This window comes from Aethalodelphis obliquidens, unplaced genomic scaffold, assembly GCF_003676395.1.
Source record: "Aethalodelphis obliquidens isolate GAN/ISIS:26980383/991018 unplaced genomic scaffold, ASM367639v1 scaffold69, whole genome shotgun sequence".
NCBI classification, from domain to species: Eukaryota; Metazoa; Chordata; class Mammalia; order Artiodactyla; family Delphinidae; genus Aethalodelphis; species Aethalodelphis obliquidens.
In genome coordinates this window covers 4,989,148-4,999,594 of record NW_020838013.1, presented here as the reverse complement: position 1 = coordinate 4,999,594, position 10,447 = coordinate 4,989,148, and the positions used below count along the sequence as shown (strand labels likewise).

Genomic DNA, 10,447 nt, shown 5'->3' with positions numbered 1-10,447 from the left:
TTACTGAAATAGCGGGCAATATTTTTTGTCCACAAAAACATCAAAGATCACTGATCACAGATCACAGTGCAAATATAATAAAAGTTTGAAATACTGCCAACATTACCAAAACGTGACACAGACATGAAGTGAACAAATGCTGTTGGAAAAATGCTACCAATGGACTTGCTCTATGCAGGGTTGCCACAAACCTTCCATTTGGAAAATATGTATTTGTGAGGAGCAATAAAAAAAGTTATGCCTGCATTTCTTCATTTTTGAAAGTGCTAGGAGCCTCAAAGAATGGAAAAGTCCCAGCTGTCCACAGACACAGGGCTGTCCTTCTCCAGCCCTCTAGGGAACTCCCACTGTGCCAAGTGCCTTGGACTTTCTGGGTCAAAGGTGTTTTTGGTGCAGAAGGATGGGGTTCTCCTACATTCAGAGAGCAGAGTCCTGGGTGGGTCCTGGGTCCTGTCCTTACTAGCTGCCTGCCTTGGACAAATGGTTTTACCTCCTGGTAAACCATCGCACCTGAGAGACGAAGTGCTAATGACACTCACCACACTGCTGGCAGTGAAAGTTCAAAGATGCTAGATACAAGTAAGGGGCTTGCACAGGTCCCGCTCGTACCAAGTGCTTGACAAGTGGCCCCTCTCTTTTGAGGGGAGGTAGACGCACAAAGCCTTTCCTAGGAACAGGCCTTGCAGCTGGAGCTGGTGGCAGGGCTGGGGCCCCTGAGTGGATCCCTTTGTTCCTTGGGGGAGGCCCCTGGTCTGCCCAGTGGCCCTGGTGACTCCTCTGCCAGGTTCCTCAGGCCAGACCAGAGGAACCAGTCTGCAGGAATGTCAGAGACTGGACAGGGACCCCCCAATCTCCCGCCTCTAAGCTGTCCAAGGCACATCACCCACACCGTGTGTCTGCTCTCAGAATTCAGCATCAAGGAGCTTTTGGACAATTTTTTCCGATGTCCTACAAGAAAAGATTTTACACTTGGAACACACTCTCTCCAGCACCAGTGGCTGCCATAGCAAATTTCTCTCCAAGCTTCGTCCAGCTGTGCACAAATGATCACATTTTGGTCATCAGAATGTACATTCCAGTTTGCATTCTTTTCTCATATGACATTGTCTTCCGAGGCTGAGTTGCTACAAGTGTGTGCATTATTCATCACCGAATGCCAGCTGCTGGCCGAGAAGCCACGCCATGCAGCACGTTGCACGTAACAACAATACGGGGCGGGGGGTCCTGCTCACCGCACACTTCCTGTACGTCCTCTCGCTCTCCCTCACAACAACCCTGTGCCCTGCGGATTATAACCCCCATGTTACAGCTGAGGAAACTGAGGCTCAACCCAGAGTCATACAGTTAGGAAGTGCTGAGCCAGGACTTCATTTGTTCAGCAAATACTTCCGAGGGCCTACAAACCTCAGGGCCTGCTGGGCACTGTGATGGAGAACTAGACACTTAGGTCCCTGCTTTCCTGGAGGTTGCAGTCCGGTGGGGACACGGACAATACACAATAGAGCAACTAACAAGGGTGAGGGGAGAGGGAGAGGGTGGCGTGGGGTGGGCAGTACTGCTAGTCCAGATTGGAGCAGGGGCCAGGCATAGCTGGTTTCCTCACTGACCAGTACTGCCAAGTCCTCTGGCTGGCACACTGAAGGCACTTGAGAAATGTGTGGAAAATGAACCCTGCTTACCAACTTCACTGCTGTCTGATACACCAACATCCTTTCTAGCCCAGTCCAGGGCACTAGACAAACATTTAGGTTATTTCCAGCTTTCTTCAGTGAGAGAACACGGTGATGGCCAGTTTTATGCACAGGGCTTTTTGCTGTCAATGACTTCTTTTCTTGGGAGGAAGTCTTGAGAATGGGGTTGCTACCTCAAGGGTCATGGGCATATTTACCTTTCTGGATTTCTCCTTCGGGTGGTGATATGCCTGGCACTTTTCCTGAGCACCGACCGTGTGCTGTATACACCATCACAGATGACTCTGGAAAGTTGATATTATTATGCCCCTTGCAGAGGTAAGCAGCCTGAGGCTCCTGACTGCCTGGTAGAGATGCCTTCTCAACTAGCTCAAACACCCCTAATGTAAAACCTAATATTTTAGCATTACTATACGCCAAGCTCCTCAGTTTCTGCTTCGGAGGTGTTGCATGGAATTGATCACGCCGGTGCTAAGGGTGGGCCCTGACTGGCCAGGCCAAGGACGGGCCATTGAGAGCTCAGTCCAGGACTTTAGTTTGACTGTAGGGGAGGGAAGTTTTGTCCATATGGACATGGTGCTCTTCACACAAAGGAGCCAGGACACCTGCCCGGCTCCTCACCTTAGCCAAGGGGCCTCACCTGAGTTGTTCAGCCTCCGCAGGACTCAGTCTTCATATCCATTAAATGGAAGCAGTAACAGATATAACTTTCCAACACTTTTAATGAGGCAATTTTTTATTCCCACAGGGAACTGCGATCCCATAAAGGGGTCTGTGGGTTCTAGTAGCCTAAACCAGGCTTGAAACGACAGAGGCTCAACCCCTACTTCCTGTGCCCCTTCCTCCTGGCCAGGTTTCTGGCATTCCTCTGGGATTACCAGGCTGCTGTCACGGGACACTGCGATAAAGGCCTGTCACCTGGGCAGAACGTAGACACAGCCCCACCATCTGAGGGCTGGTATTTTTAGACAAAGTCCTTGGCTCCCTTATCTAAATGGCCTGACTGGAGACCTTGATTTCTCAGCTTTTCCAACATCCAATGGGACTCCTACTCTGCCCCCTCCTCCATGCTGGATGGCTCCCAGCTCCCTCCAGTTCAATGTCCAGGCCCACCTCCACAGCTGCCTTGACAAAAGTCCCCTTTCATCATAATCCTTTTGTTCAATGAGCGCATTTTTCTTGGAGCAAGTTCAGCCAAGTGCACACTGCTAAAGAGATGTTTTCTTCCCGAAGACTGTGAAATCCCCACGTAGAAGCCATTTCCTGCATGCCAGGCGCTGAATTTCCTAAGCAGCCAGGGAACCCTCTTGTCCCAGCTCATGCCCGGTAAAAACAGGATCTGTAATTTAAAAATTTATCCATACTCCAAATGCTTTCGGAAAGGATTGGGGCGGCGGGGTGAGAGGAGTGAGGGACATGGGGCAGTAAATGTGGTAAATGCGAGCAGGGGCCCTTGCCTCCCCTCCGCGGGCAAAGGTGCGTTACACACAGTCACGGGGCTGCCTCCAGCGTGGGGGCGGGCGGGGCGGCACCCACAAAGCCAGCAGCCCCGTGGCACTCACCTTTGGCCAGTACTCAGGGCGGCTGCGGGGATGCCGCTCCGCCCGCCCCGAGCCTCTAGGCCCTGGCATCCTCAGCACCACGGACAGGGAAACTGAGGCTGCAGGAGGCTTCAGAGGGCTCCGCGGCCAGCTGTGCGGCCTTGAACCAGTCGCTTCTTCCCCCTTTCGGGCGTGACCCGGGGACAATAATTTCTCAGGCTCCAGCTTGGACGGGGCGTGGCCGCGCCTCGCAGGGAGCTAAGCCGGCGCTGGGAAGTGTTATAAAAACACACGCACGGAGCTGCAGAAGGAGGTGCCTCGCCCAAGGTCATGCGGAAAGAGAAGCCAGCCTCCAGGGACCGGCTTCCTAACTGCCCGCTGCCAGGCCCCGGCCTCTGATGTCCTGCAGGATTCGAGGGGTCAAAGTTTCGGCCACCAAAGCCAAGTTCTGGCTCCCCCGAGGTTCAAGGGCCGCGCAGCCCCCGCCCCCACTCGGGGAGCCCCCCCCCCCGGAGCCGCCCCCCGCCTCGCTAGCTTTCTCCATCCTCGCGACCCCAGCACCGGCTCGACGCTCCGCCCCCTCGAGGCCCCGCCTCCCCAGGCCGCAGGAAACGAGACAGCGGGGGGAGGCCGTGTGCCGCCGCAGCCAATGGGGAGGCGGCGTGGCGAGGGCGGAGGCGGTTGTGATGCGGCAGGCCGACGGACGGCGGCCAATCAGCGGCGAGCGCGAGGGCGGGCTGTGACGCGGCCGGCGCTCCTCGTGCGGCGGCAGTACAGGAGCGAGCGCCACGGCCAGCAGAATCAGCCGAGCGCCGCCGTCGCCCGCCGCTTGCCGCTTCCACGCCGCCGCCGCCGCCCCGCGACCGCCCGCCGGCCCCCCAACCGCCGCCGCCCCCGGCCTGCCCGTCAGCGAGCGGGCGAGCGGCCTCCGCGCCCGGTCTCCGTGAGGGGGGCGTCCAGCCGGATCCTGAGCCTCGCGCTCTCGTGTTGCGGCCGACCGCGCCTCCTCGGCCGCCTGCCCGGCATGAAGACCAAGTTCTGCAACGGGAGCGAGGCGGAGCCCTCGCCGCTCGGGCTGCTGCTGAGCTGCGGCAGCGGCAGCGCGACCCCGGCGCCCGGCGTGGGGCAGCAGCGCGACGCCGCCAGTGACCTCGAGCCCAAGCAGCTGGGCGGGCGGCAGCCGCAGCTCGCGCTGCCCCCGCCGCCGCCGCCGCTGCCGCTGCCCCCGCCGCCGCCGGCCGACGATCAGCCCGAGCCCAGGACGCGGCGCAGGGCCTATCTGTGGTGCAAGGAGTTCCTGTCCGGCGCCTGGCGGGGCCTTCGCGAGGACCAGTTCCACATCAGTGTCATCAGGTCGGTGTCGGCGGCGCGCCGGGGCGGGCGTGAGGGAGGGAGGGCTTCGCGGACGCGGTCGGGTGACGAGGGCCGGGGGCGGAGTCTGAGGTCGGGGGCGGGGCCGGGGGCTCTGCGACCCGCGAAGCCACCTTTCAGGAGCCTTTGTGAAATCCAGGCCAAATCCCGTGAAACGGGCCCCCGAAGACCCTCCAGAAGGCAGGCTGTTGAAAACATGCCGCTTTCGTGGCAAAACAGGTCTCTTCTAAGGAGAACAGTACTGTTCAATCACAAAGTACATTTTGTCCAGAAGCTTAAACTGTGTCTAGCAAGTCCCTTTGGGTTTAGGGCCTTGAATGAAGGAGGGATGTTTTGGCTGGCTTAAAAAAATCACTTGGTGACTTACTTTTAGTTCTTCAAGTCCATGATTAGGTTTTTCCCACTGAAAGAGACATTTGTTAGGGGTGAAGGGGTGACGTTTGTTAATTCCCCGCTAACCGCTCAGACATGTAGGTGTGTGACCAGCCAAAGTTAGGATGTGTGGCTCAAAAAATAACTAAGAGTGAGGTAGAAAGAATTTCCCCCCCTCTTTTAAGCTTAAAAAAACTAATCATAAGTTTAAATTACAAAAAAAGTAAGCGTGTATGTATTCAGACTTAACAGCAAAAGATAAACTGGTTTTTGTCCATCCTGCTCCCATGAGATGATCACTTAACATTTAGTGGGCTTACTTCTACTGAGACCTTTAAAAATGTGTTTTCTTGGGCTTCCCTGGTGGCGCAGTGGTTGAGAGTCCGCTTGCCGATGCAGGGGACGCAGGTTCGTGCCCCGGTTCGGGAAGATCCCACTTGCTGCGGAGCAGCTGGGCCCGTGAGCCATGGCCACTGAGCCTGCGCGTCCGGAGCCTGTGCTCCGCAACGGGAGAGGCCACAGCAGTGAGAGGCCCGCGTACTGCAAAAAAAAAAATGTTTTCTTTTTCTGCTAATTTTCTTGTAACTGGTTGACCAGGTTGAGTGCAGTATCTAGAAACTGGCTCGCTGGCTGGCTGCCACCGATAAGCCCCAAATCCAGTTTTAGTCATTTGATTCCTTTTCTCTGCCCAGTGCTTCGCCAGAGCCGCAAATGCAGCAAAATTAACTGAGCTTCACTTTCTTTTTGTGCCTGTGGCCTCTCTTAGAGATATGCCTAGGAGCAGTGAGAATCATAAAGGTAGAAAGAGAAAAGAAAACCAAAGAATTGCTTAATGAAACCTTTGTTTTTTTCCTGAAATGAAACTGTCTCCCAAACTATCACATTTAGTTAGGCCTGAAAATTCTCAGTGAGAAGATCATCCGAGGCCATGTGATCATCAGGTCGTCCAGCTGTAAAGTGGAAAACGTAGAGGGGCAGTGACTTGCCTGAGGTCAGTGGCTCTGTGCTGACATCACAGTGAGCTGCCAGGTCTCTTGAACCCACCTCCTACTCCAGTGCTCTTGCCTGTTGCCTATGAAAACGTTTCGGCTACCCTGGATCCAGCTGTAAGATGTTTTTGAGGTGCTTTTCTGGGGAGTGTCACTCATTAGATAAACCTTTGTGTTTTTGCTCAAACCTGACATTCTAAAAGCTTTGAGGATGCCGATGAAAAAACTGATCGGTAGTCAATCTAAGAAGGAAATGGAAAATTTTATTCAAGTCAGACTGAGGATTATAACCCGGAGACAGCCTCTCCGAGAGCTCTGAGAACTGTTCTGAAGAGGTAGAGGGGGAGGCCCAAATATATGTGATTGTTGCACAGGGGGTGCGTGCAGTCGAGCTCACATCTCAGCAGAAGGTGGCTGCTAGTCATGAGGAATGACTTCTTAATTAATGCTGTTAGTGCCTTTCTAAGTGTGGGAAGGTGCAAGAATAAAAAATTTCTACAGAAAATATAATATCTCTCTGGGGGTCAGTTCTGTCATTTTTCTGAGGGCACGGAGTACTTCATCCTGATCTTTGCCCTGAATTCCTTTCAGGGTATATTGTAAGTCAGCAACTACAGTGGCTAATGATTTGATTCTTGTTGAACTGGATAGTGGGCAGGATTCTTTATTCTGCAGTCCCTTCCCTTTCGGTTGTAATTTCAGCCAAGGTTTGGGAGGCATTTCGTGACCAGTCTGTCCCACTGCGTTAAGAATGCTCATTCCCAGGCCAGGGGAAGATTTTGTTGATAGGCCACTCAGTGTGCTGTTAGTGGACTAGGCCCTGTTAACAGTAGCGAAAAGTCTCTGGACCACCTATCTTAGTAGTCTGTTATGCTCCAGGAAAAGTTTCCTTCTTTTTTTTAAAAAAAATTTTTTTTTTAATTATTTATTTTTGGCTGCGTTGGGTCTTTATTGCTGTGCACAGGCTTTCTCTAGTTGTGGCGAGCAGGGGCTACTCTTCGTTGCGGTTCGCGGGCTTCTCTTATTGAGGAGCACGGGCTCTAGGCACGCAGGCTTCAGTAGTTGTGGCACACGGACTCGGTAGTTGTGGCTCGCGGGCTCTAGAGCGCAGGCTCAGTAGTTGTGGCGCACGGGCTTACTTGCTCCGCGGCATGTGGGATCTTCCTAGACCAGGGCTCGAACCTGTGTCCCCTGCATTGGCGGGTGGCTTCTTAACCACTGCGCCACCAGGGAAACCCCAAAGGTTGCTTCTTGTTGCTTCTTCCCATATCTAGAGCTATACGATCATAATCGTTGGTCTTATAGAACTGTAAGTTTGGTCAATCATTTCAAGTTGGCTAATCATCATTAATTTTATTGCAGGCTTAGTCACACACTTGGTAATGCAAGAAACAGTAATCTTGTAAAATAGGCAGAATACTGGTAATATAGCTAGTGACATTAATAAGATCATAAGTAAGTATTTAAGCTAAGACCTTCCATTAGGTTTGGCCCAGTATCACCCCAGGTCGTCTGACCAGTCTGTTCTGGGCCAGTTGCTGTCTTTAAGGGAAATAATATACTGGCATTATATGTGAAGTTCACCAAAGATGTCTTCAAGTGCAAGGTGAGTGAGTGGTGGGTCATTGTGACCCCTAACAGGATTGGGAAAGGAGTTACATGGTTGGCTCCAGAAGAAGAAAAATTGATCTTTATGGTTGAGCAGGTATTTCTGTCATTGGGGAGGTCTGGTTAACACATAACGTAGATGCGCGATGCATGCCGGAGGGGAGGGAGGGGGCCAAATGGGCAGAGAAAAATTTTATGTTTAAATTTTTCTTGTCTTGCCTTAAAATATGAATTTTTATTTCATCAAGGATGTTTTGTTTGTTTTCTCCAGGAATCAGTGGTCTTGGAAGACACAGCTTTCCTTTTGGTTTGGTGGACCTTTTAAAATAATGTTGTATGGTGTGATACACTGCCTCAGTCCTGTTTTCTGGAATAGAATGTAGTTATGGAATGAGTTTAACAAGGAGAAAAGAGGTGATTTAGGATATGGGAAAGTGGGTGATGCCTAGCTTTAAAAAAAAGGCAAAAGAGGTAGTTCAAGTGGGGAAAGATATACACTTGGTTGAAATTCAGTGGCCCCCCCATAGCCAGTCCATGTACAGGTTCTGGCTGTCACGTGTTCCTGATCCGTCTCTCCAGCCCCGGCTCTTTGCTGGGTGCCCGCCTCAGCGCAGCCCATCCAGTCCGTCCCACACTTGACCCTTCTGCCCCTCCCCACCCTGGAATATGTTTCTCCTGCTTCTTTTCTTTGAGTTATTAACAGCAGCTGGCTGGTGCCTCAGGATTATTTCTCACCCTTTGCATTGGCTCAGAAAGCCCTCCTCAGCACTCGGTGGCAGCTAAACCCTAGTGAACTGCTCTTGTGCCCACACCTCCGGTCTGCTCCAGGCCCGCTGTCCTTGCTTAGACCCTGTAACAGGAGGCACCTGTGGATGTCCACCCCTGCTTTGGGTGGCCACCCCCCCTCCATTCTGTATCCCATTGCCAGGGATTTCTCAAATATCCTGACTCCTTTGTTTAAAAGTTTACTGTGGCGTCCTGTAGCTGGAGAATAAAATCCAAACTTGTTTGCATGGTTTATACTTGGGCCCCAGCCTTAATTTTTCAGGGTGGTTCTTTTTTTGTTGCTGTTTTAAAATCATTCCTTTCCCCTAACCAGCAGCAACTAACAGTGAGCTAGTTACACTTGTCCTTGCACTTCTTGAATGAGCTTTGTGTTTTCAGTCTCCAGACCTTTCTTTGCTCCTACACTCTGCCTGGCAGCCTGATGTCTGCCTTTTTTTTTTTCAAATAAATTTATTTATTTATTTAATTTTTGGCTGCGTTGGGTCCTTGTTGCTGCACATGGGCTTTCTTTTAGTTGCAGTGACCGGGAGCTACTCTTTGTTGCGGTGTGTGGGCTTCTCATTGCGGTGGCTTCTCTTGCTGCGGAGCACCGGCTCTAGGCGCGCGGGCTTAGTTGGTCCGCGGCATGTGGGATCTTCCTGGACCAGGGCTCTAACCTGTGTCCCTTACACCAGCAGGCGGATTCTTAACCACTGCACCACCAGGGAAACCCCCGGTGTCTGCTTTTAAAATACCTCCTTCAAGGCCTAACTTAGAGAGCCAGAGAGAATTAGTTTCTTCCTCATTTAGGTTTCTTCCATACCACTTCATGCATACACATCTTTATGTCACAGCACTTACCACATTATGTGTGTTCATTCGTTCAAGTCTGTTAGATTGAATTCCTAGAGGGCATGTCGTGTTCATCTTTGTATCTCCAGTAGTAGAAGAGTGCCTGACTTTAGCACCTGGATTTTCGCTTAAATTGGCTTCTTTGCTGTCCTCCTAATGTGATGATAGGGCTCTTTGTAATCAGACTGCTGGTTGCCTGAGTTCCTCCAGCTATGAGTGGTATAGGGAAAGATAAAAATTACTGTAACATGAAAATTGTCATTAATGTACTGACCACTTGGAAATTTTGTCCATGCCCGGACATCACAGCTGAACACTAGCTTCTGTCTCTGCCCATCAAATCAATGTTTGTTATTATCACGCTCATTGCTGGTGGATAGAACAGTCACAGTGAGTTGTGAAATGAAATTGTAAATCTTGCAAAAGATGCAAGATATCATGAAGTTTGATGAAAGAAATGTTTGTGGACTATTAAAGTTTTACACACATCTCCCCACAGACCCACTACGAGTTGAGAAATGATAGGATAGATGGTACCGTGGGCCCTTCAAAATCAGATCATTTAAATATCAAAAGACAGAGAGGGCCTTTAAAAGACTGGCAAAGTCCTCAGCTGTGTTTGCAAAAGTATACAGTAAAAGTCAAAGAAGGAGTGAATTGTGCTTTATGGTGCTATCTTAAAGGGTTTTGGAAAAATTATGCCAAAACTCCCTACTTGATTTCCTTTATATGTACATAGTTACTTCGATAATCTAAATTATGTTACATGTAAAGACATAAATAATTCTGTTTCATTTTTCAAGATAAAGTTTCATTTACACTTTGTTTTTACTACACACTGTGAAAATTTGGTCCCTTAAGGGGCCTTACTTCTTTTTTAAAAAAAATTAATAAACTTAACTTTTTTTAGAGCAGTTTTAGATTCACAGCCAAATTGGGCAGAAAGTACAGAGAGTTCCCATTATACCCCCCTCCCCCCACAGCCTCTCACTGTTGACATCATTCTTCTCCTGCAGTGGTACATTTGTCACAGTCCACGAACCTACACTGACACATCATTATCACCCAAAGTCCACAGTTTACATTAGGGTTCACTCTTGGCGGTGTACCTTGTACAGGTTTGGACAAATGTATAATGATGGGTACTATATCCACCATTGTAGGATCCTACAGAATAGCCTCGTGGCCCAAAAAGTCCTCTGTCCTCTGCCGATTTATCCCTCCCTCCCCTCAAACCCTGATCTTTTTAGTGTCTCCA

At 50.7% G+C, this 10,447-nt stretch overlaps 1 protein-coding gene across 5 annotated transcripts in view; it reads left to right on the top strand.

Moving 5' to 3' along the window:
* Window positions 1-3,982: 3,982 nt before the first annotated feature.
* Window positions 3,983-10,447, top strand: part of CHKA (choline kinase alpha) — a 62,527-nt gene continuing 56,062 nt past the window's right edge. For 2 of the 5 annotated variants that reach the window (XM_027090693.1, XM_027090692.1), the window contains exon 1: window positions 3,983-4,585. In XM_027090693.1, coding sequence (XP_026946494.1) covers window positions 4,257-4,585 — 329 coding nt within the window. In that variant the 5' untranslated portion in view covers window positions 3,983-4,256. The remainder of the gene's footprint in view (window positions 4,586-10,447) is intronic. The other 3 variants (XM_027090695.1, XM_027090694.1, XM_027090696.1) reach the window with 2 other exon arrangements.